The 26,998-nt window shown below is 47.8% G+C and overlaps 1 protein-coding gene across 2 annotated transcripts in view; it reads right to left on the minus strand.

The window, feature by feature from the left end:
- The window catches only part of LOC101118853 (anosmin-1), a 219,935-nt gene that overhangs the window by 30,787 nt on the left and 162,150 nt on the right, over positions 1–26,998 (minus strand). For both annotated transcript variants that reach the window (XM_060408636.1, XM_060408635.1), the window contains exons 5-8: positions 23,699–23,883; positions 16,734–16,863; positions 7,561–7,766; positions 4,564–4,708 (exon numbers count right to left, since the gene is read on the minus strand). In XM_060408636.1, coding sequence (XP_060264619.1) covers positions 4,564–4,708; positions 7,561–7,766; positions 16,734–16,863; positions 23,699–23,883 — 666 coding nt within the window. The remainder of the gene's footprint in view (positions 1–4,563; positions 4,709–7,560; positions 7,767–16,733; positions 16,864–23,698; positions 23,884–26,998) is intronic.

Consider the following 26,998-nt stretch of genomic DNA (forward strand, 5'->3'; position numbering starts at 1 on the left):
TATTGTTCTGACCCTTCTGACAGGAATCAGTTAATCCTAGAATAAAGTGGCCCTTAGTAGGTTAAGTTATCATATCTCTTTCTTGGTTAGGTAAAATGGTATAGACGTGCTCAGTCATGTCCTACTCTTTGCAACCCCATGGACTGTACCCCAAAGTTATGACCAACCCTAGACAGCATATTAAAAAGCAGAGACATTACTTTGCCAACAAAGGTCTGTCTACTCAAAGCTAGGGTTTTTCCAGTAGTCATGCATGGATGTGAGAGTTGGACCATTAAGAAAAGCTGAGCGCTGAAGAATTGATGCTTTTGAACTGTGGTGTTGGAGGAGACTCTTGAGAGTCCCTTGGACTGCAAGGAGATCCAACCAGTTCACCCGAAAGGAAATCAGTCCTGAGTGTTCATTGGAAGGACTGACGTTGAAGCTGAAACTCCAATCCTTTGGCCACCTGATGCAAAGAGCTGACTCTTTTGAAAAGACCCTGATGTTGGCAAAGATTGAGGGTGGGATGAGAAGGGGACGACAGAGGATGAAATGGTTTGATGGCATCACCGAATCAATGGACATGAATTTGAGTGGACTCTGGGAGTTGGTGATGGACAAGGAAGCCTAGTGTGCTGCGGTTCATGGGGTCGCAAAGAGTCGGACACAACTGAGCTACTGAAGTGAACTGAGCTGGACTGTAGCCCACCAGGCTCCTCTGTTCATGGGATTCTCGGTTTTGGGCAGAAAGGCATATTCAATTATGGGACTCGTATGGCCCCTTCGTGGATCACAGCCATACCAGCCTCTAAGGGGGAAGGAACACTTTATTTGTTTATACTCTAATGCAGTCTATGATAGTAGAATATAGTAACTATTCCCACAATTAGACACAGTTTGAGGAATGAATTAAAGTGTGAAAGTCACTCAGTCATGTCCGACTCTTTGCGACCCCATGGCCTATACAGTCCACGGAATTCTCCAGTGGGTAGCCTTTCCCTTCTCCAGGGGATCTTCCCAACCCAGGAATCAAACCCACGTCTCCCACATTGCAGGCAGATTCTTTACCAGCTCAGCCACCAGGGAAGCCCAAGAATACTGGAGTGGGTAGCCTGTCCCCTTTTCCAGGGGATCTTCCTGACCCAGGGATCAAACCCAGGTCTCCCGCATTGCAGGCAGATTCTTTCCCAGCTGAGCTACCGGGAAAGCCCAAGAATCCTGGATGAATGAGTGTAGGATTGCATTTAAAGAAATTGATGAATGGTGGGCACAGCCACTACGGAAACCAGTATGAAAGGTCCCAAGAAAACTAAAAATAGAACTATTGTATGGTCCAGCTACCCCATTTCTGGGCGTGTAACCAGACAAAGTTGTAATCCAAAAAGGGACACGCACCTCTAGGTTCACTGCAGCACTATTCACAAGAGCCAACACGTGTGAAACAACCCCAAGGCCCATCCACAGAGGGATGGGTAAAGAAGACGTGGTACATACGGACGATGGAATATTACTCAGCCACGGAAAAGAATGAAACAATGCCATCTGCAGTGACATGGATGGGCCTAGCGATGATCATGCTAAGCAAATTAAGTCTGACAGAGAAACACGAATACTGTACGTCACTTGTGGAATCTGAAATATGACACTAACTTACTTATGAAACAGAAAGAGATTCACAGACATTGAGAACAGACTGGTGATTACCAAGGGGGCCAGGGATGGGGAAGGAGGGAGTGGGAAGTTGGGGTTAGCAGATGTGAGCTTTGGTATAGAGAATGGATAAGCAACAAGGTCGTATCACGGGGAACCATATTCAATATCCTGTGATAACCCATCATGGAAAAGAATATACTTTTAAAAATGTACACATATACATAACTGAAATCACTTTGCTGTACAGCAGAAAATGGCCACAATGTTGTCAATCAACTACACTTCAATAAAAACTTCTTTTAAAAAATCAATGAAGCTATTAAATGTTCAGAAATGTTTCCATAAAAGTTGTACTGTACCCAGACTGACACACAGAAATAGTGGACTTTTCAAATCCATCTAATCTCCCAAAGGACCCATTTCTGAAATAGGGAGGAAGCTCTGTTTCGAACACTCTTTTGAAAAACACCGTTTCAAGTGGACCTGCTCCTTTGGACTCCATTATCCTCCAGGTGGTACAAGATAATTAGGGCTTCCCAAGTGGCTCAGGCAGTGGTTAAAGCATCTGCCTGCAAATGGAGGAGACACAGGTTCCATCCCTGGGTCGGGAAGATCCTCTGGAGAAGGAACTGGCAACCCATGCCAGTATTCTTGCCTGGAGAATCCCATGGACAGAAGAGTCCATGGGGGTTCACAGAGTTGGACATGACTGAGTGTGCCCACAAGCTCAAGGAACATGGTTTTGGACAATCCCTGCGTCTAACTCAGAGGAGCCACCCTCAGTTCAGTTCAGTTCAGTTCAGTCGCTTAGTCATGTCCAGCTCTTTGAGACCCCATGAACCACAGCACGCCAGGCCTCCCCGTCCATCACCAACTCCCAGAGTCTACCTAAACCCATGTCCACTGAGTCAGTGATGTCATCCAACCATCTCATCCTCTGTCGTCCCCTTCTCCTCCCGTCCTCGATCTTTCCCAGCATCAGGGTCTTTTCAAATGAGTCAGCTCTTCGCATCAGGTGGCCAAAGGATTGGCGTTTCAGCTTCAACCTACTCTTTCCTAAATTCTAGACGCTTGTCACACCGTCCTGGTCAGATCCAGGCCCGGAGCCATGACGAGAGGCAGACCTCGCGAGCCTGGGGCAGCAACACTTGCAGAGATGCCTGTGGCCTCTCCCGGGCTGGCCTTCCATCAGCCTGGCCCCAGGAGGCTCCCCACAGCCCTGCCCGCCACTCCCCAGCTGTTGGCAAAAGCCAGCAACACCACAGCACCCAACATCTGGCTCAGAGACGAGGGTCTCGTACGCCCTTCCTCTCGCTGTGCCAAGTTCACGGTCACAGATGAGCCTGGTAACACTGGCGCCTAGGACGTGGGCGTGGGCTGACGTGGTCACTGCTCCCAGTGTGGTACTGGGTAGCCTTCTGCAGGAATTGTGACCAGTGTGTGAAGCCCACCAAAAGAGGGGTTGAAAGCCTCAAATGCATGTTGTATCTGAAGAGGGAATTAACAGCTTCTGAGAGTTTAGCTACAAGGATCCTCCTCGAAGACCGGTATACATGTGTGAGGACCCGATCGTGTGAACACGAGCGTTTGCTGGAATGAGACACCTTCTTAAGTTTCCATTGTGACGTCACAAGTAGCTATGAAACAGATAAAAGTCGTACAGAAAACTCCAAGGCAGGGCCTCGCTGGTGGCTCAGTGGTAAAGAATCCGTCTGCCAAAGCAGGAGACACGGGTTCGCTCCCCGGTCCGGGAATATCCCACGCGTCATGGAGCAGCTAAGCCTGTGTACTACAACTAGTGAGCCCGTGTGTCCTAGAACCCGTGGTCTGCAATGACAGCCAGCTCAGTGAGAAGACTGGGAGCCATAACTAGACAATAGTCCCTGCTTGCCGCTGCTAGAGAAAAGCCCTCACGCAACTGTGAAGACCCAGCACAGACATTTAAAAAAAAACCTATAAAAAATAAGGACACATTTGCATAATGACCCTGAATCACGTCAACATTGGCATCTGTTAGGATGAGACACCTTTTCTTCTGAAGTTTCCATTAGAATAAGGACCCTGAATCATGTCAATATCAGCATCTGCTAGGATGAGACACCTTTTCCAAAGTTTCCATTAGAATAAGGACCCTGAATCATGTTGATATTGGCATCTGCTAGGATGAGACACCTTTCCTTCTAAAGTTTCCATTAGAATAAGGACCCTGAATCATGTCAATATCAGATGCTAGGATGAGACACCTTTCCTTCTGAAGCTTCTTTTAGAATAAGGACCCTGAATCACGTCAACATCAGCATCTGCTAGAATGAGACACCTTTTCTTCTAAAATTTCCATTAGAATAAGGACCCTGAATCATGTCAATATCAGCATGTGCTAGAAAGGGACACCTTTTCTGAAGTTTCCATTAGAATAAGGACCCCAAATCATGTTGATATTGGCATCTGCTAGGATGAGACACCTTTGTTTCTGAAGTTTCCATTAGAATAAGGACCCTGAATCATGTCAATATCAGATGCTAGGATGAGGCACCTTTCCTTCTGAAGTTTCCATTAGAATAAGGACCCCGAATCATGTCAATATTGTCATCTGCTAGGATGAGACACCTTTCCTTCTGAAGTTTCTATTACAAGAAGGACCGTGAATCATGTCAATATCAGATGCTAGGATGAGACACCTTTCCTTCTGAAGCTTCCATTAGAAAAAGGACCCCGAATCATGTCAATATCAGATGCTAGGATGAGGCACCTTTTCCTCTGAAGTTTCCGTTACGATGCCAAAACACTGCACGCAGAATAGACAAAGACCGTGAGGAAGACGCCAAGGTAACACGTGCACACGTGCTGGTTCACAGGACACAGTCACGCCGGTAGGAAGACCTGCCTGGTGAAGACAGGAAGTGAGGGAAAGGAGCCGTGCACACTCACTGTTGTGGGCGGCGTGCGCAGATGTGAACCGCAGGGACACCTTGGCGCTCTTGAGGCGCGTCTGGCCCCAGTAGGTGATGGCTTGCAGCTCCACAGTGTAGTCGCAGCCCAGCTGCAGCGGCTCCAGGGTCACTGAGTTCTGAGACTGCAGACGGAGGGGAGACGAGACTGTGTCAGAAGCTGCCCGGAGCCTGAGCCTCCCGCCAGGGGTCCCCGGTCCTCAGGGAGCCTGCCAGCTCCCACCTGACCTCCACACGGACTAAGAGCACGGAACCTTCTACATCTTTAGCAAAACCAGTCATGCCGTGGATCCAAATAAACGTCACGCAAAAGCATCTTTTTCTCTTTTTTTGAAACTGTGTCACTAATCCCATTATTGGATGCTCTGCAGTCATATGAGGATGAATAACTCCTAGAACTCACAGTTCTAGGACTGGATGTGTGTTTGAATTGTGTGCCATTGGCAGGATGTGTGTGTGTGTGTGCGTATATTCTGTGCCTTTTGCAGGGTATGTGTGTGAGTGTGTATTTTGCGGCAGTTCTAGGGCTGTGTGTGTGTGAATCGTGTGCCATTGGCGGCATGTGTGTGTGTGTGTGTGTGTGTGTGTGTGTGTGTGTGTGTGTGTGTCTCAGTCCTTCCTGGACAGCAGCTCACAGAGAAAACAAGAGCCCTTTATAACAGACTAGCAGAGGGTTACGTCAGTGCACACCGAGAAAGACCCAGCGACCTGACATTCACTGTATTTCCCCGATATGGATCCTCCATCTTCTATGAGAAAATTCCCTCCAAGAGCTGTTAATAAAAATCGACTTCACAGAATGCTTTTTAAAGCACATTTTTATGGGTTGCAGGTATGATAATAAGGTCCCTTACAAGAACTGGGAATTAAGAGAAATAAGCTGGTGGTCTTAGAATTCAAACATTTGTCAAAAGATAGTACACGGGCAGTTCTGTGGTAGTACACTGGCTAGGATTTGGTGTTTTCAGTGTTGGGGCCAGGGTTCAATTCCTGGTGGAGGAACACATACAGCAAGTGGAACAGGACACACACACACACACACACACACACAATGGAACAGGACACATACACACACACAATGGAACAGGACACACACATACCGTACAAATGACACAGGGTACGTATACACACGTACCCTGCAAATAGCACAGGATACACACGGCACAGGCTTCAAACACACACACAATCCTAAAACTGGTACAAAATGCACACACACACACACACACACACACACACACCCTGCAAATCGCACAGGACACACACACACACACATCCTTCAAATGGCACATGATTCAAACACACACACAATCCTAGAACTGGCACAAAATGCACACACACACCCTGCAAATCACACGGGACACACACACACACCGTGTAAATCACACGGGACACACACACATACACACACACACCCTGCAAATCGCATGGGACACACACACCGTGCAAATCACACGGGACACACACACATACACACACACACCCTGCAAATCGCACGGGACACACACACACACATCCTTCAAATGGCACACGATTCAAACACACACACAATCCTAGACCTCGCAAAAATGCACACACACATAAACACCCTGTAAATCGCACGGGGGACACACACACACACACACCCCCTGCAAATCACACGGGACAGACACACACACACACATCCTTCAAATGGCACATGATTCAAACACACACACAATCCTAGAGCTGGCATAAAAGGCACACACACACACTCTGCAAAAGGCACAGGATACATGCACACACACACACATCCTGCCAACAGCACAAGATTCAAACACACACACGATCCTAGAACTGGCACAGAATACACACTCACACATACCCTGCAAACTGCACAGGATACAGAGACAAGCACACACACCCGTTCTGCAAAAGGCACAGGATACACACACACACACACACACACACACACACATCCTGCCAGCGGCACAGGATTCAGACATACACAATCCTAAACCTGGCATGAAATACACACACACACATATACACACATATATATCTTACAAATGGCACGGAATACACACATACACACACATCCTGCAAATGGCTGAAGACACACACACATATACACACAGCAAATAGCACAAAATACACACAGACACACATCTTGCCAATGGCACTAACACACACACACAAACATCGTGCAAAAGGCACAAGATTCACACACACACACTCACACATATCCTGCAAGTGATACAGGATACACACACACCCCCTCCAGTGTCACAGGATACACACACACTCACACACACACACACACACACACCCTGCAAATGCTAGAGAATACACAGGCATACCCTGCAATGGTGAGGAAACACACACACTCTGCAAATGATGCAGGATACACACACACACACACACACACACACAGCAACTGTCACAGGACACACACACCCACCCTGCAGATGAGACAGAATACATACACAGACACCATGCAAATGGCACAGGATACACAAAGAGAAACATACACATAGGTCCTGCAAATGGCATAGGACACACACACAGACATCCTGCAGATGCACAAAGTACACACACACACACACACACACACACACACACAATCTCCTTTCAGTCTAGGGGCCACCTGATAGCACATGCCCTACATGTACACTATACGTACACTATACGTGCATATACTTTATCACGTCACATTCTGATTTCCATTTCTGTAATTTCCCACCTTTATCTTTTTCAGCACTTTCTATGAGATGAGCACACATCATCAATTATCACTTGTTGTCAACAGACAACATTCAAGCGTTCTCAACCTGAAATGTCCGAGGCTGAATGGCCGGTGTGGTCCTCTGATCGCTGACCCTCCTCAGTCAGAGGGAAGCGATCGGAATTCATCCCTCATCCACCCCTCTTCTGGGCTCAACGGAGGCTGCTCTTAAACTAGGTGCCTTAAGTTCAATGCCCCTAAGAGACACCAGGCCCCCTCCCCGGGATGGGCACTTACCCCATCCGTGGTCTTCCTCCTCTTCTTCTTGGTCGGCACAAGGGACTTGCCGCTGACCGTCCAGCTCCAGAAGACTTTGTAGTGGTGCACCGGAATGTCTGGTTCCTCGGGGACATCCCACGCGATGGTCACGGCCACGCTGCCATCACTGCGGACGGTGGAGTTTGCCAGCCGGAGGTTGGCTGGGGCCGGGGGTGCAGACGGATCTGAAATCACAGGAGACAGAGTTCAGTTTTGAGGATGACCACAAACCCACCATGGACTCCATGGACAGGAGTTTGAGCAAACTCCGGGAGATGGTGAAGGACACGGGAGCCTGGCGTGCTGCCGTCCGTGGGGTTGCAGACTTGACTGAGCAACTGAACAACAAACACGGAAGTGCCATTTCTGCACATGTGACGACTGCAGGGTCAGCGCAGGAACACTGCCCTTTATATGTAGGACACTTGAAAACAAGCACTTTGGTTCAGTTCAGTCACTCAGTCATGTCCAACTCTTTGCGACCCCACAGACCATAGCACGCCAGGCCTCCCTGTCCATCACCAACTCCTGGAGTTGACCCAAACTCATGTCTATCGAGTCGATGATGCCATCCAGCCATCTCATCCTCTGAGGTCCCCTTCTTCTCCTGCCTTCAGTCTTTCCCAGCATGAGGCGCCACTTTTTAGGCCTCCAATCGAAATGCAGCCTACAGAGCAGTAGCGAAAGTGAAAATTGCTCAGTTGTGTCTGACTCTTTGCAACCCCATATTCTGCAGGCCAGAGTGGGTAGCCTTTCCCTTCTCCAGGGGACCTTCCAAACACAGGGATTGAACCAGGGTCTCCTGCATTGTAGGAGGATTCTTCACCAACTGACCCACCAGGGAAGTCCACAGAATGGTAAGACACCTGCATTTGGACCATGCTTGCCATCTAGACAGTTTCATACCACTACCACCCTGCCAAATTTTCACTGTACTGAAACTGATAAAATTCTGTAAAACCCAGTCACATTCCATTTAGCTTGGGTGACACTAAACCCATCAGCAATGGTGAAATACCTTTGAAAATTCTGAAAAGAGAAAACAGAAATCCAGCGCCAGCTCATACAAATAAGTGTTCATCTGAGTGGACCTGCAGCTGAACATCCCGGAGTCCAAAGTTAAGAGCCACATGGAGACATCAGCAGAAACAAAACCATTTTTTAAAAATCCACATGATGAATGAGATGACAGACGGCTAACATGTTTGTCATCTCACCATTTCTTGTCTGTTGCATAAACCCGGACCTTCTCAGCTGTCGAGAGAGACCAGGTCCTGGAACGACTCCCCCCAACCCCGACAAATCTCCATTTGAGATGCGCATATGAGAATGACTAAGCATGTGTGAACTTGGGGGTCTTTCCCTCATTTTTTGCCACATGTGTGTGCATGTTCAGTCGCTTCAGTCGTGTCCGACTCTTTGTGACCCTACAGACTGCAGCCCGCCAGGCTCCTCTGTCCGTGGGATTCTCCAGGCAAGGATACTGGAGTGGGTAGCCTTTTCTTCTCCAGGGAATCGTCCAGACCCAGGAATCAAACCTGAGTCGCTTATGTGTCTCCTGCATTGACAGGTGGATTCTTGGGAACCCACCTGGGAAGCCCCAGAAATTGAGCAAATATAGATGCCGCTCACCACAAAGGACTTACAGATGGTTTTGCTTCAAGACGCCTGCCCAGTAGTTCTAACACCATCTGCATCAGAGGAGCAAAGACGCAAACTCGATATACATGAAGAAGACTGGGTGAAAATACCCATGTTTTTATTTTTTTTTTGACCAAGTGGTTCTCAAACAATCAACGTTAGGAACCCTCCGGGAGTGCCCAAGACTTATGCTGAGATAATGCTGTTTCAGTGAGTCCTGAGAGGGCCCAGAAATATATTCATGTGAAATTTGTTTTTTATAAAATAACTGTTGTTGTTGTTTAGTCGCTCAGCCACATCTGACTCTCTGCAACACCATGGACTGTAGCCCGCCAGGCTCCTCTGTCCATGGGATTCTCCAGGCAAGAATACTGGAGTGGGCTGCCATTTCTTTCTCAGGGGGAATCTTCCTGACTCCAGGAATCAAATGTGTGTCTCCTGCCTGAGCAGACAGATTCTTTACCACTGAGCCACTTGGGAGACTACTTTGCCAGTCTTGGCCCCTCCAGCCCCTACTCCTCACAACAGACACCCCATCTCAGGAAATGCACAATCCTCCTTCCCACGGCTCCTTCCCCAAACTTTGAGGCTGTATCCTTCCTGAGCTCTCGCTGAACAGCTCCCGTGGGCATATCAACACTACAGAGTCTATCTGGAATCCCACTGCCTCTACCAGAATAACACCCTGGGCCCATTTCACCTTCCTCTCTCCCTGATTATTGGGAAGGCCTGTCTGAGTCTTTCTCAGTATGGCAGCTGGTGAATCATTTTTTCTTTTTTTTTAACTTATTTGGCTCCCCTGGTAGCTCAGCTGGTAAAGAATCCGCCTGCAATGCAGGAGACTCCGGTTCGATTCCTGGGTTGGGAAGATCCGCTGGAGAAGGGATATGCTTACCCACTCCAGTATTCTTGGGCTTCCCTGGTGGCTCAGACACTAAATAATCCACCTGCAATGTGGGAGACCTGAGTTCGATCCCCGGGTCAGGAAGATCCCCTGGAGAAGGGAATGGCTACCCACTCCAGTATGCTTTTATTTTTGTTTATGTTCCATTTACTTTGCTTTTAAATTTATTTGTATTTCTTTGGCCATGCTGGATCTTCATTCCAGCATGTGGTATCTTTAGCTGGGACATGGGAACTCTTAGTTGCATCAAGTGGTACCCAGTTCCCCAAGCGGGAATTGAACCTGGGTCCCCTGCGTTGGGAACACGAAGTCTTAGGTACTGGACCACCAGGGAAGTCCCAGCTGGTGATTCTTCATGACATGACTTCAGAAGCTCTCACTGTCCAGCCCTCCCAAAAGAGCTGGCAGTCTCCCCAAAGCCCTGTGCATTCCTGCCATACGTAACATCCCAAGTCTGCTTGGGACTGCTCTTCCTGCTGCTCTAGCCACGCTGGTTCCCAGGTTACTTCTTGGAGATGAAACCAGGAGCTACTGAGGCTCTTCCAATGGTTGTTGAGCCTCAACAACACCCCCCAAGGAGTCCTGACCTGACTGTTCACCTACTACGGGTCGACCAGATGTCTTGCTATCCAAGTCCATTATACGTGTCCTCCTCCTCTCTCTGGTAGAATATTGCCACAGTTTCCTCCTGCCTTCGTGTTCTCTGAGGCCCTTAGAACCAAATCTATGGCATGATTCAATCCTGAACCTACACCAGCTCAATGCAGACCCTTCTCAGAGGAAGCTAGTCTTCAAGCTCATCACTGCTTCGAAGCAAAAGAAAAATTAAATGTGTAAAGATAATCACAGCCATTCACGTTTTCAACGATGCACCTGGATGTCTGTGTGCTGAAAATACATGGCTATGCTTCCAGAAATCCAAAGTTCACAGGAAAAGAGCAAAATCATCTACATTTCTAAAGAAAATTCCCAGTATAGGAAAGTCAATTGGTGGTGTTTCATCACTTCCTTAATCTACTTCATTCATTCTATCATTACTCACCGTCCTGGAAAAATATCTCATGCCTTACGTGTGACTGCAATAGTCCAGGATAACATCACCTAGTCTGTGAAATAGGAAACAACCTAACCGATGAAACAGCATTAGGAAATAACGCCTTTAAATAAACTAATAGTTTTTGGCTCAAGTTTTCTTCCCTGGTGGCTCAAAGAGTAAAGAATCTGCCTGCAATGCGGGAGACCTGGGTCTGATCCCTGGGTAAAGAATATCCCCCTGGAGGAGGGAATTAACCCACTCCAGTATTCTTGCCTGGAGAGTCCCATGGACAGAGGAGCCTGGTGGGCTACAGTCCATGAGGTTGCAAAGAGCTGGACACGAGTGAACGGCTAACTCTTTCATTTTCACACTGTCTTAAACATAAGGCCCATTTCAGTGTTCAGAATACCAAGATGGCATATTCCCATAATGAAGATAAGACACTCCAATCTCTTCCTTCCCCCCACCCTCAAATAGTCACTTTAAAATTACAGAGCCAAGAGGGAATACCAGAGATGATCTGTTTATCAGCCCCAATTAGTCTCTGTAAACCGGCTTTTTGTTTATCTGTTTAGTCACAGAAGACCTCAGATGAGAGAGTCTGTCTGACCTGTCTAAGCTGAAGGATTTCAATCAGTCCCAACAAATTCCCACACTGCAGCCATCCATGGCCTTGTGAAGTGGTTTCCTACACTGCGAAATGAAGTATATTCACTTTGTTGAGAGGTACAAGATCTTTTCTTTCAATTTACATAATGTTTCGATTATTATGAAAACTTTGAAATGCAGGTGGAAGTTTGTGGAAAACAATTATATGCATATAGCTGACGCCACATTATGATAAAGCCTCAAAGGATCCTATAAGCTACTTCTTTGGTCTTTCTTTTTTTTTCTTAAACAGGTAAGGATCTTTCAATCTTTTGACCCATAGGGTTGAACAGGTGAAGTGACCTGCCCGAAATCATTCAGGGAACTGGTGGCAGTCAGAAGTGAGAAAGACAGGGAGGGGAGACAGAGGGGCTGAGACTCTCACACTCCGGCACGTCTGCATTCATTACTGTAATAAGGTTATGGTTCCCAGGGGGAATGGTGGGGGAAGGGGTAGTTAGGGAGTGTGGGATGGACAAGGACACACTGCTGTATTTAACAAGGAGAACCAATCAGGACCTGCTGTCCAGCACAGGGACCTCTGCTCAATACCCTGTAATAACCTTATGGTTCCCAGGGGGAAGGGTGGGGGAAGGGACATTCAGGGAGTTTGGAATGGACATGGACACACTGCTGCATTTAACAAGGAGGACCAACCAGGACCTGCTGGACAGCACAGGGAACTCTGCTCAATACCCTGTAATAACCTTATGGTCACCAGAGGGAAGGATGGGGGAAGGGATAGTTAGGGAGTTGGGATGGTCATGGACACACTGCTGTATGTAACATGGAGAACCAGCAAGGACCTGATGTACAACACAGGGAACTCTGCTCAGTGTCACGTGGCAGCCTGGATGGGAGGGGAGTTTGGGGGAGAATGGATCCGTGTACATGTATGGCTGAGTCTCTTCACTATCTAGCTGAAACTATCACAATATTGTTAATAAGCTCTACCCCAATACAAACTAAAAAGGGCTTTCTTAAAAGAGCAGCCACAGACTCATTAAAAAAGACCCCAATGCTGGGAAAGATTGAAGGCAGGAGAAGGGAGTGACAGAGAATGAGATGGTTGGGTGGCATCATGACTCAACGGACATGAGTTTGAGCAAAGTCCAAGAAATGGTGCAGGACAGGGAAGCCTGGCGTGCTGCAGTCCATGGGGTCGCAAACAGCTGGACACAACTAAATGACTGAACAACAAAATTGACAATATGGCAAGACATGAGTGTGGCTCTGTGCTAATGAAAGGCTATTTGCAGAAACAAGTAGCAGGCCAAACATGGTCCATGGGCCACAGAGTGCCAACCCCAAGTCAGTCTTTCTAAAGCCATGACACCATTTAGTCTCTTGGAACTGGACATAAAATTGTTAGTCATAAAATTGTGTTCAATTATTTGCAACCCCCGTGGACTGTAGCCCTCTAGGCTCCTCTGTCCATGGGATTCTCCAGGCAAGAATACTGGAGTGGGCTGCCATTTCCTTCTCCAAGGGATCTTCCCAACCCAGGAATCAAACCCAGGCCTCATAAGTGGTGCTTATTTCTAATGAGCATATGGCTGTAGTTTGTTTTTGAAATGTCGTCATCATGTTCCCATTTTACAGATGAGGAAACTGAGGACCAGAGTTTCATTCACTAGTTGAGGAGTGTAGCACGAGAGGGCCAGAGTCACATCCCAAGATGAGAGCGTCTTTGAAGCTTAAATGAGAGCATTTCCCCCCATCCCACTTCTCTTTCTGCCTCATCCACTCCCTCTTTACAACCTTCCCAGTCGTCTACAGAAACCCATCTCACGGGGCAGGAAGCAAACACAGCCTCACAGATGAATGCAAGAGGGAGGCCACGTTAGCCTCTTTTACAATTTGCGTGATTTCCAGGGCAAGATATATTCAGTATTTAGCAAGACTACCCAAATTCAGCCTTGAAAACAGTTCCTTTTATTAACAACTCTGTGTAGTGCTTTTGGCAGAGGAAGATGGAACACTTGGATTTCAGAAGAAAGATTTATGGTTTCCTCTCTGAACCTTTCATGATTAATTCCACGAGCAAGAAGTAACAGGCACAAGGATGGACCAACCTAGCGCCTACGATGCAGAAAATGCCAAACGAAACAACTTGGCACCCCTGGAGAAGTGAGGCCTATCATTGCACCGACAGGAAACCCCACGAGAAAGGAGCCCTTGCTCTGTCCTGCCCGGGGAGAAAGGCCATCACCTCCTGTGAGGCAGGCACCTCCAGGCGTCCCGACAACGCTAATGGTTACATACAGAAACCCACCTCCGCATTTGTACAGAAAACCAGTGTGCAAATCGCAATAGAGAGAGAGACCTTTCGATGGTCATAGTGCAGGAGACAAGCTCCATATAGGATCACTTACATGTGGAACCTAAAGAGCTGATGCTTTCAAACTGTGGGGCTGGAGAAGACTCTTGAGAGTCCCTTGGACAGCAAGGAGATCAAACCAGTCCATCCTAAAGGAGATCAACCATGATTACTCATTGGAAGGACTGACGCTGAAGCTGAAGCTTCAATACTCTGGCCCCTTGATGTGAGGAGCCAACTCATTCGAAAAGACCCTGATGCTGGGAAAGATCGAAGGCGGGAGGAGAAGGGGACAACACAGGATGAGATGGTTGGATGGCCTCACCAAAGCAATGGACATGAGTTTGAGCAAACAGTAGGAGAAGATGATGGACAGGGAAGCCTGGCGTGGTGTAGTCCATGGAGTCGCAAAGAGTTGGACACAACTTAGCGGCTGAGCGACAACCACAACCCTTAGCCACATCCTGGATGAATCAGCTTCAGCTGCTTAGCGGGTCTGTGTCTTCAGTGAAGACACTAGAATCTATCACGAATTGCTGGCCTGTGTTTTTTGCTTCAGACGTGCACTCTGCAATGCTGAATGCTGGGCACACTTGTCAAACCAAGAAACAGAACGATTTAATGGTGAGTGTGGAGATTGCCCAAACAGTGCACCTTCATTCAACGAAAGCCCATTTCAACTGACGGACACAGGGCTAATCCGAGACCCGAGCGGTGCTCAGGTACGCAGCAAGGGCTGGAGCGACGTGGCCCTGCTGTCTCCCCGGGACGTGTGCCTCTTTGGAAGTTGGCAGCCACGGTCACGGGACCTCTGCCCAGGTCCCATCCAGCTCCAAAGGGGATTTGTCCTGTGCGTGCAGAGGCTGGGCACTGCTGCGCCTCGTGTGTGCAGAAGCTGTGTTGATTTGAGAGTGCCAGACCACAAGCAGGCAACGGGGCCAGTGGGAACACGGTCTGACCGTACACGCCTGGACCACGTGTGAGCTGGTAAAGTCAGGGCGGAGACTTTCCAAGCCCTGTGAGGATCCTCCCCTCTGAACCCACCACTGACTATTTATTCACATGGCCTCTCTTGATCATCGGACCACAGGGAGACAGTCCTCATTCGAGAAAGGTCTCTGTTATTTCCCTTTCCAGCTTGCTCAGTGTATTCACCTAGGAGTGGGGTGTGCGGGATATACCTTTCTTAAAAGGGCTTTTCAAAAGAAAGAGTTAAAAAAAAAATCTACAACACAGGGGACTTCCCCAATGGTCCAGTGGCTAAGACTCCGCACGGCCAGTGCAGGGGACCTGGGTTCAATCTCTGGTCAGGGAACTGGACCCCACATGCTACAGGGAAGATTGAAGGGTCCACCTGTCACAACTAACACATAGTGCAGGCAATTAAAAAAAAGAAGAGTCTGCAATAAACACTGGAATGGCATCCAAAAATTTAAATTATTTGGCTGCAAATTTTCCACTTGAGACCTGTGATTATCTCGGTAAAGGTGTGGCAATATTACTCTAGCAAGATATAACAGACAGACTAGCTGAAACATAAGAGGATGTGTGGGCTCAGCCACGTCTGGCACTTTTGCGACTCCATGGACTGCAGCCCACCAAGCTCCTCTGTCCATGGGATTCTCCAGGCAAGAATACTGCATTGGGTTGCCGTTTCCTCCTCCAGGGGATCGTTCTGACCCAGGGATCGAACCTGAATCTTCTGCATTAGCTGGTGGGTCCTTCACCACTGAGCCACCTAGACATCCAAAATGGAAAGGAATTGCAATTTATAGCAGCCAGTGCAAACCTTCCCATCTTGAAAGACATGACTGATGTTACACACCTCACGTTAGTCATTAACATCACAATGCCTGCCTAAAACGAGTTTGAGTGACCTTGTGTCGAGGACGATAACTGCTGATTAGTCAGTGAATAACCTCACTAATCTTCCATGAAAATGGACCTTGCTGATTAGCCAGGCTGACGTATCATTAATTCAGAATGCACAACCCAACTGGAGAAATAAACACAGAGCTATTCTTAATATCCAGTCCAATCATGTCCTTGCACCATCACAGACTAAACCAACCACAAATGGAAAACGAAGTATTCATCACACCCACAGAGGTTTTAGAACAGCAGTGAAATGAGAAGGGAAGAAAGTGATAGCTATGATAAAGTGACTCAGGACGGATTTAAACTCTGCCTGTGTGTGAAACAGGAGGTGAACTGACACTCAACAGAGCCACTATTTTCAAGAGACCTGCACCGTCTGATGTGGCAGACACGAAAGCTTTCTCTCCAAAAAACTTTAAACTGAATGGTGCTTGATACATAAGAGATAGAGAGACCCAGGCAGTGGAAGCTGACTCTAGAGAACGGCCTGTTCCAAGCTGAGAAAACATCATCGTGATGACAGTTTCCGGAGCCTTGCAGAGGTCAAAACACAGGGATCCCCCCAGCCGTGAATTCACGCGGCTCCTTCAGAGGCATCTGGTCCCACTCGCTCAGCACAGCAAAGCCACGTGCTGGCCAAACACACCCATACCAGCCTGGACACACCATGAATGTGTCCCCCTATCGCGAGGTGGGTGGGGGGGAGGGCGGCAAGCACCACTGACCTTTGGAGGAGCGGAAGTGCTTGCTGGGGGCGGTGAAGCCTCGGGTCCCATGCACGTTCACGGCCGCCACACGGAACTGGTACCACCTGCTGGGCCGGACGTCCGTCAGCTGCACCCGCTCGTCCGTGGTCTGAGGGGAAAGGCACACAGAAGCCTGTTACCCTGATGTGCTCGCTGCGTATGCTTTGTAAACACACGCTCGACTCATCGGTGGACTTGACGCCCTCCCCCTGCCCTCCTGGGTGAGGATGGGCAACCCTGCTGGGTTCCAGGGAGGGCTGTCGGGATCAGGGAATTCCCAGGGGAGGTTCCAGCGGCTGCCACTCACGGGTATTTATTCCCAAAGACTCGAACGACTCTGCGGAAGTCAAAATCTCATGATGAATGCACGAGCTGGTTTTTACCTCTGATGACTACATATAGCTTTGGAGGGTTTTCATTAATGAAGTATACACACGAATGAATAATGGGCTTCCCCTGTAGTTCAGATGGTCAAGAATCTGCCTGCAATGCAGGAGACCCATGTTCGATCCCTGGGTCAGGAAGATCCCCTGGAGAAGGGAGTGGCAACCCGCTCCAGTATTCTTGCTTGGAGAATCCCATGGACAGAGGAGCCTGGTGGGCTACAGTCCATGGGGTTGCAGAGAGTCGGACAGGACTGAGCAACTTCACTTCATGAATGAATACATATATGAAGCAATCATTACATTACAGAGACCATGAAATCATCTGTAGATGACAGAAGGAAAATGCCTCCTACTTTGAACACCAAATATAATTCTAGAAGTAGGTATGTGAACCCACACACTTAAATTCCCCAAGTATATTGCAACTCAAGGCTTTTTCTTTCTTTCTTTTTCAGTTTGAGTAAATCATGTAAGATGCACATAGATTCATGTTTCTGAAGGGTGAGGTGTATTACTATGTTCAGTTCAGTTCAGTAGCTCAGTCGTGTCCGACTCTTTGCCACTCCATGAATCGCAGCACGCCAGGCCTCCCTGTCCATCACCAACTCCCGGAGTTCACTCAGGCTCACGTCCATCAAGTCGGTGATGCCATCCAGCCATCTCATCCTCGGTCGTCCCCTTCTCCTCCTGCCCCCAATCCCTCCCAGTATTAGGGTCTTTTCCAAGGAGTCAACTCTTCACATGAGGTGGCCAAAGTACTGGAGTTTCAGCCTCAGCATCAGTCCTTCCAATGAACACCCAGGACTGATCTCCTTTAGAATGGACTGGTGGATCTCTATGTGGAGGTGGTTAAATCACTAGGTCATGTCTGACTCTTTGCAGCCCCACAGACTGTAGCCCACCAGGCTCCTCTGTCCATGGGATTCACCAGGCAAGAACAGTGGAGTGGGTTGCCATGTCCTTCTCCAGGGGATCTTCCCAAACCAGGGATCAAACCTGGGTCCGCTGCATTGGCAGGCGGGTTCTTAACTGCTGAGCCATCAGGAGTGGCTGTGTGAATATATCTTAGTTCAATAAAACGTTGCAAAGAAGAAAACTGGACACAGGGACACATCGACAGGGCTTGCTGTCCCTCTGGTTATGTCCCAAGATCTCAGACAACCTGACCATATTGTCACTGCTCCCCTTTGTCAGGCTCAGGGCAATATGCCCACTTCCAACAATGTCCTAGGGCAGACCTGAGAACTTGGCCATGACTCTGAGAGAGTCACTTTCTAGGCAGGTGGATAAGAAGTCCAGGGGACCCCAAAGAAAGAGGGATCTGGGGTCCTTGAGGAGGAGATAGGGATCTGGAATTCTCAAGGAGAAGGAAAGGGCAAACATCTTTTTTCTCTAGATTCCTTAGTCTTAGTCACATAAAACATTTGTTGTTGTTGTTTTTTTCCTTTAAGCCTGGAACTGATGATTACACAAAAAACAACTCAGTTTAAACTCTGTACTAAGGATTATATAACAACAATGCATCCTGCCTGAGGACAGTTTCTCCTTCCTGAAAGCTTCTGACTCATCCTGATATCTTGGACCACATTTTGTCCAAATTCTGATATCTTAGAATGCATATTATTTCCAGTAGTCATGTATGGACGTGAAAGTTGGACTACAAAGAAAGCTGAGCACTGAAGAGTTGATGCTTTTGAACTGTGGTGTTGGAGAAGACTCTTGAGAGTCCCTTGGACTGCAGGCAGATCCAACCAGTCCATCCTCAAGGAACTTAGTCCTGAATATTCATTGAAAGGACTGATGCAGAAGCTGAAAGTCCAATACCTCGGTCACCTGATGCAAAGAGCTGACTCATTTGAAAAGACCCTGACGCTGGGCGAGATTGAAGGCGAGAGAAGGCTATGACAGAGGGTGAGATGGCTGGATAGCATCACTGACTCAATGGACATAAGTCTGAGTAAACTCCGGGAGTTGGTGATGGACAAGGAGGCCTGGCGTGCTACAGTCCATGGGGTTGCAAAGAGTTGGACACGACTGAGTGACTGAACTGAACTGAACTGAAGGATTATATAATAACAATGTTTCCATCTTGAAGACAGTTTTTCCTTCCTGAAAACCTTCTGACTAATCCTTATAATGTATATTATGGGAGTGGATGTGGTAGGATCTTTCTATTGTCAAGTTCTAAGGACTTCTCTGCTGGCTCAGACAGTAAAGCGTTCGCCTACAATGCAGGAGACCTGGGTTTGATCCCTGGGTTGGGAAGATCCCCTGGAGAAGGGAATGGCAACCCACTCCAGTACTCTTGCCTGGAAAATCCCACGGAAAATCCTGGCAGGCTACAGTCCATGGGGTTGCAAAGAGTCAGACACAACTGAGCGACTTCACTTCACTGAATCCTGTTATCCTAAAATGTAAATTGTGGCAGTGGGTCTGGTAAAATTTTTGCAACCTTGAGACATTCTTTTGATTTACTGTAATAACTAAAAACTATATAGCTCCCTTGCTAACACTAGTGAAGGGGGCACTCTCCATCCACTTTCTGATGTCTGTCAGAAGCTTTGTCTATTTTCTTACTTCAATAAAACTCCACTACACAGAAGCTCTTGAGCGATGAAGCCTGGTCCCTGGTCCCAAAGCTGAATCTCCTTCTTTGGAGATCACGAATCCGCCATTGTTCACTGTAGGCTATCAACTCCAAGGGATAAATGTCTGAGTTCTGTGGGTCATCTGGGCCTAATGCCAGCTGAGCTCAAGGAGACACTCAGGGCATGAAACTGGGCAACAGAACGGAATTGAAATCCTTCTAAAGCTCAGCTTGTGATAACTTGCTGAAAGGACTGCCACGTGTACTTCAACATTCAAAAGAAGCTAAGTACTTCCACGATTAAAATAAATAAACAGGGTCGTCATTACCGTCTTTCTAAGTTCCATATATATGCGTTAATATACCGTATTGGTGTTTCTCTTTCTCAGTTACTTCACTCTGTATAACAGGCTCCAGTTTCAGACACCTTATTAGAACTGACTCAAACGTGTTTTTTTTTAATCACTGAGTAATATTCCATTGTGTGTGTGTACCACAACTCCGTTATCCATTTATCTGTCCATGGACACCTGGGCTGCTTCCTTGTCCTAGCTATTGCAAACAAGCGCTGCAGTGAACACTGGGGTACACGTGTCTCTTTCAATTCCGGTTTCCTCAGTGTGTATGCCCAGAAGGCTAGAGTGGGATGATTTGAGAGAACAGCATTGAAATATGTGTATTACCATATGTCAAATAGATGACCAGTGTAAGCTCGATGCATAAAGCAGGGCACTCAAAGCTGGTGCTCTGCGATGACCCAGAGGGATGGGGTGGGGAAGGGGGTGGGAGACGGGTTCAGGATGGGGAACACGTGTACACTGGCTGGAACACATGTACACGAGGCTGATTCATGTCAATGTCTGGCAAAACTCACAACAGTGTAAAGTAATTAGCCTCTAATTAAATAAATAAAAAAAATAAATAATTTTTTTTAAAAAGGAAGACAGTGACAAGCGTGGCTTTCTACCTTATCTGGCAGAATTTGAGACGACATTTCCATTGACTTCTTTGTCTAGTTTCAGCCTTCAGTTTAAGGAACTAAAGTCCTTAGTTTAAGGAAGCAAAGCATTCTCAGCAGACACAGAAAGGAAGCATTTCGTGTGGAATTAACCAGTGAACACAGCAATGATAATAGAAATGATAGAGCAAGGTCTTTCCTCTCTCCAAGAAAGAGACTATGAGAAAGTCTTACCATCAGTTACTTTCATAAATCTTCAAACTGGTAATATGTAAATTCTACACGCGATACTGTAGCACCATTTAGGGGAGAATGCCATGTAAACCAAACATAATTTTAGGCTGTATTCTGAACATCTTTATGTTTTGTTAAAGCAAAAGGGTTTCACAAGGTAGATATGGAATAAAATTACTAAATATTTCTGACCAGTTCTTTGTTTTTCCCCTAATTGAAGATGTTTCTTTTAGACGTGGTCCATATATGCAATGGAATATTACTCAGCCATAAAAAGGGAATGAATCGGAGTCACTTGTGATGAGGTGGATGCACCAGGAGTCTGTTCTACAGAGCTGAATAAGGCAGAAAGAGAAAAAAAAAAAATGTCGAATATTAGTGCATATATATGGAATTTCAGAAAAGGGTACTGATGAACCTATTTGCAGGGAAGAAGGAGACAGAGACGAAGAGAACGGGTGTGTGGACACAGAAGGGGAAGGAGGGAGTGGGAGAAATTCAGCAAGTAGCGCTGACTAAGCACACTAACAGCACCAACCCTATGCACGACTTTATATGTGAAATAATAAGCTAGCAGGAACCTGCCGCGTAACACAGGGAGCTGAGCCCGGTTCTCTGTGATGACCTAGAGGGGCAGAAGAGGGGGTGGAAGGGTCAAGGTGGAAGGCATATTCTAAACGTGACTGATGCACTTTGTCGTACGGCAGAAGCTAACACAACATTGCACGTTATCCTCCAATTTTTTGTTTTTAAATCATTTTAACATTTCATTTCTCATTGCTTTTGAGGTCTTTAAATGACTCTCGTGTTTATCCTCTCTGAGACACTCCTGATGAAAAAGGGATTACATTTTTCTTTCAAACACCTGAGTTTGGCATTGAAGTTTACATGTACCGAAAAAAGAAAAAAAAAAAAAGTCAAGGGAATCTCGTCTTTGGAGAAACACGGTCTTACACACATCAGCAGAGATGTCCGTATAGTCCTACATGTGGGGAAGGCTTGTTTACTTGTTGAAAAGCATGAAGCATCATACTGATCATTTATTCTTTCCTCGGCACTGGGGAGATGACCCCCAGGAGGGGTGCCGTCTGGTGGCCCACTGGCTGGGGAGTTGAGCAAGAGGAAGGAGAAGGAAGCACTCAGGGAAGATTCAAGATCTGCCCACTGCTTTCCACCAAGCAGTTTGGTGACAGGATTCTTTGTTCAGCCAGTCAAGTCCTGTGCGGAATGAAAGCTTAAATGTGGGAGTGAGAGAGTCAATTCCTAGGTAGGTTGATAAGAAGTCCAGGGGGTCCCCAAGGAGAGAGGGGGTCTGGAATTCTCAAGGAGGAGGAAAGGACAAACATTTTTTCCCTCTACATTCCTGAGGATTATGTAACAATAATGTATCCTGCTTGAGGACAGTTTCTGGAAAAAACCTTTCTGGCTAATCCTGTTGTCTTAAAATGTCAATTATGGGAGTGAGTCTAGGAAGGTCTTTACAACCTCCAGACATTCTTTTGATTCACAGTAATACATAATTAAAAAGTATATAACTCCGTTGCTAAAACTAGTGAGGGGGTATTCTTTCTGGCCCGCTTCTGATGTCTACGTCAGAAGCTTTCTCCATCTCTTCTATACTTTAATAAAACTTTATGACACAAAAGCTCGAGCAATCAAGCCTCGTCTCTGGCCCCGGATTGAATTCTACTCCTCTGGAGGCCGAGAATCCTGGCATCTTTCATGGTTCAGCAACAACGTTTCAGGAGCAACACGGGAGAAGACGTCAAGACGATCCAATGGCAGGTTAGCAAGTCCTGTGGGTGTTGCGTGTTGCGTTTCCCTCAGTCTAGCGGGTTCTACCTGTATCTCAAGGCTTAAGGGCAGTTCTCGGAGGAAATGAATGTGAACACACATCAGAAAATGGCTTCCCTGGTGGACCAGTGCTTTAAGAACCCGCCTTGCAATGCAGGGGACACCACTTGGATCCCTGTTCTGGCGAGATCCCACAGAGCTCGGAGCAAGCAAGTCTGTGGGCCACAACTTCTGAGCCTGAGTTCTAGCGCCCGTGTTCTAGAAGGCACCACAATGAGAAGCCCTCACACCACAGTGAAGAGGAACCCCCGTTTGCTGCAATGAGAGGAAGCCTGATTGTACTAACAGGGACCCACACAGCCACGAGTAAGTAAACGGATATGCTTTGGGACTTCTCTGGAGGCTCAGATAGTAAAGCATCTGCATACACTATGGGAGACCAGGGTTCAATCCCTGGGTCGGGAAGATCTCCTGGAGAAGGAAACGGCCACCTACTGTAGTATCTTGCCTGGAAAACACCATGAATGGAGGAGCCTGGTAGGCTACAGTCCATGGGGGTTGCAAAGAGTCAGACACGACTGAGTGACTTCACTCACTCACTCACTCACCATGCATCGTGAGCACGTGAAGCCCACTTTCTCAGGGTACCAGGTTAGACACCCACGGAGCTTCTCCTATCTGTCACCCCACGGGATGGGGGGTGGAGGTGAGGTGCATGCATAGCGGTTTAAGTAACTGGCATGCTCAGGCTACTTTGAGCAAGCTACAGCGCGTTAACCTTCTCTGTGTAGGTGTGCAGGAGACGTCACCTCAAGGGTGACATCAGGAGACCCAGGTTCGATCCCTGGGTTGGGAAGATCCCCTGGAGGAGGAAACGACAACCCACTCCAGGATTCTTGCCTGGAGAATCCCACGGACAGAGGAGCCTGGTGGGCTGCGGTGCGAGGGGCCGCCAAGTGTCGCACAGAGCCCACGAAGCACTCACCTGCGCCACGGTCTGCCAGTGCGTGGCGTCGTCTTCGCTTGGATGGATCCCATAATTCCACCTTCTCTGCAGCACGTAGATCACGGGCTCAATGGAAACGTTGAACCTCGAGGACCACTTTACCTCCAGCTGCCCAGACGGCAGTTCCGCGAACCGCAGCTCCTTCCTGGGCTTCAGGGGGACACCTGGAACAGAACCACGCCGGTCACAACAGCCTGCACGCGACGCGGACGGTGGTGAACGCGGAGGAACAAGAGCTGAAGTGGAGATGAAACTCGTCTCATGACAAAGGCCCCTCTGTCTCCTTTCTTAATAGCAGCATCTCCCTATCAGGGATTCAGTCTGAAATCGTATAATGCCAAGTTCAGTTTCACCTTCCTGCTGTTTTATAGGGTCTAAATTGATTCTTGATCCTGAACAAGGTTTTGTCTCCCCAGCTGACTCTGTGATCCCCCCAAGAATGGTAGCCTGCCAAGCTTCTCTGTCCATGGGATTCTCCAGGCAAGAATACTGGAGTGGGTTGTCATTCCCTTCTCCAGGGGGATCTTCCTGAACCAGGGATCGAACCCAGGTTTCCTGCATTGCAGGCAGAGTCTTTACCGTCTGAGCCACCAGGGAATCCCATAACCTCAGAGCAGTTCTTTTATGTGCATTCTTTCCAATAAAAGAAAATGCAAGAACTTTATAGATGGCAGTGTTAGAAAGCACTCCCACTGCGGTTAAAACTTGACAAACGGGCAGATGAAACCTTTTGTAAGGGGAAGAGAAATCCCTAACATTTACTATATGCCAGGTGTGCTTCTGAACCCAAACTGGGTTCAATTTGGTTTGTAATGAAAAGCTGATAGAATTCCCATTTTCTAACGCATAAGTGAACAGGTGGAATTAGGTCTTGACATGTTACATCAACAGGTTTCCTTGATGACCCAAGTGGTAAAGAATCTGCCTGCGATGCAGCAGAGACAGAATGCCCTGGTTTGGTCTCTGGATCGGGCGGATCCAACGGAGGGGGGCATGGCAACCCACTCCAGCATTCTTGCCTGGAGAATCCCATGGACAGAGGAGCCTGGCAGGCTGCCGTCCACGGGGTAGCGAGAGTCGGCCATGACTGAAGCGCGCGTGTACACCGCAAGCTGCACATGGGAACCTAACGTGGAAGCCACCAGAGACGACAGTCATCAGGAGTCTCCAGTCCTTCTCCATGCAACACGCTCCGCCTCTAATGCTATATCTCGGGGTGCTTAGGACATGGTTACCGAGTTTCCTCTCCTCTCCGTCTGAGTGAGTTTTCCTTTTAAGGAAAACATTATAAAGCCCAGTGTCTCATGTGGTCAAAGCATACAAGAATGGTTTCTGAAGCACAGATCTCGTGGATTTCTCCAAGTGATTGCTGGGGCTCTCCCCGCTGACTTGCTGTTTAAAATTGGGAGAAAAAAAAAAAAGATGAATTTATAATGTTTGGGTTTTGGCACGGGTGAGAGCCTGGCTTCAAAAACAGTCCCTCACAGGTGGCTCGTCGGAACATACTTCATCATTTTGATTTCTCTCTCCCCCTCAACAGAGTGAGCAAGTTGCCTGGTAACCCAAAGATGTAAGAACCACGGTTCAAAATAACAGCCATGATGGAAAGGGGAACTTAGAACAAATTCATAATAGCAAAGCGATCGATGGAACCGACCGAATTTAGGTGGAGTGCCACGCCAACCAAGTACACCGGCTGCCCGTAAGCCCACTCTACCCTGAGGACGAGCGTTTGCCGAGAGCGCTGGCGACTCATTCGAAACAGGGAGCTCTGAAGGCTCCATTTCTTCAGTCTCAGCAGAGGGAAGGCTACAAAGCACAGAGGCGATCTGCCGCAGGTTAGCGGCGTGGCTGAAATTCCAACTCATCTCATTTTGATCTGAACTCACTCCAAGGTCTTCTTATGGTGGGAAATTCTAAAGTCATTCATCACTGATCTGGATGGGGCTGGGTGATTTAAATGCAGCACGTGTGTATCTGCTCAAAAGTTCACTGATGTTTTTTTTTAATTAATTGATTTTAATTGGAGGCTAATTACAGTATTGTGGGGGTTTCTGCCAACACATCGACATGAAATCGGCCACGGGTGTACATAAAAAAAAAGAAATAAAAACTATTTATGTGTTTATTCATTTCCAGCTGTGTTGGGTCTTAGCTGCAGCTTGCAGGAATCACAGAGTGCAAGCTGCCAATCAACTCCGGTATTCTTGCCTGGAGAACCCCATGGACGGAGGAGTGTGGCGGGCTACAGTCCATGCATCTGCAGAGAGTTGGACAAGACGGGACCACTAAATCGAAACAATACACCACCTGCCTTCAGCACCCGGCTTCCCCCGACCACACTGCCAGGCGCTCCTTACTGCCGTGGTCCGGTCACATGGTCTCCTTCACACTGAAATCTCTTGCCTTCCGTTTTCTGACATAGACTCTGGGATACGTCCAGGCTCAGTCCAGATGCCACCGCCTTCTCAGCCACCTTCCCTCAACCTCCAGCTAGAAGTGCAAGGCTCCATTGCTTGCTCTGCTGTTCTGCATTGAACCTGTGGCTGTTGACACAGGCATTCAAGTGCCTCTGACCACCTGACCACAGCCAGCTCTCTGAATGTCTTATCTTCCCTATGAAGCTCAAGCTCCGTGTGTGTGTGTGTGTGTGCGTGTGTGTGTGCGTGTGTGTGTGCGCGTGTGTGTGTGTGTGTCAAGAACTGGGTTCTCCTCCACCCTCCCCAGCCCCACAACCAATGTTCCCATAAGGAGTACTCTGCAGAAGCAAATGGTGTGGGACTGTTTACCAAAGAAAGGGCCTAGCCCACTGCGTTATCCTTCTCTCAGGAATACGCCTGGAAAAGTAGGAGCAGCCCACTTCTTTATTCTTTTCTCAGGAAGAAGTAGGAGGAAGACACGGCAACAGGGGTAAAAATCTCCGCTTGAGAGTCTCAGAGAGGAATGAGAAGGCTCATTGCAGGCGTTCACTGCCGCCTCCTCTGGGATCGTATCTATTCAAGGAGCTCGCGTCTCCCTCCACCATCAAGGTCCTGGGACTCAAACATTCCTTTACTTCCTGTTTAAACGGAGCAAGGTGAGGCACACAGCAAAAAAATCTACAAACAATGAATGCTGGAGAGGGTGTGGAAAAAATAGGACCCCCACTGCGCTGTTGGTGGGAATGGACTTTACTCAAACTCACGTCCATCAAGTCAGTGATGCCATCCATCTATCTCATCCTCTGTCATCCCCTTCTCCTCCCGCCCTCAATCTTTCCCAGCATCAGGGTCTTTTCCA

This window comes from Ovis aries, chromosome Y, assembly GCF_016772045.2.
Source record: "Ovis aries strain OAR_USU_Benz2616 breed Rambouillet chromosome Y, ARS-UI_Ramb_v3.0, whole genome shotgun sequence".
In the NCBI taxonomy this organism is placed as follows: Eukaryota; Metazoa; Chordata; class Mammalia; order Artiodactyla; family Bovidae; genus Ovis; species Ovis aries.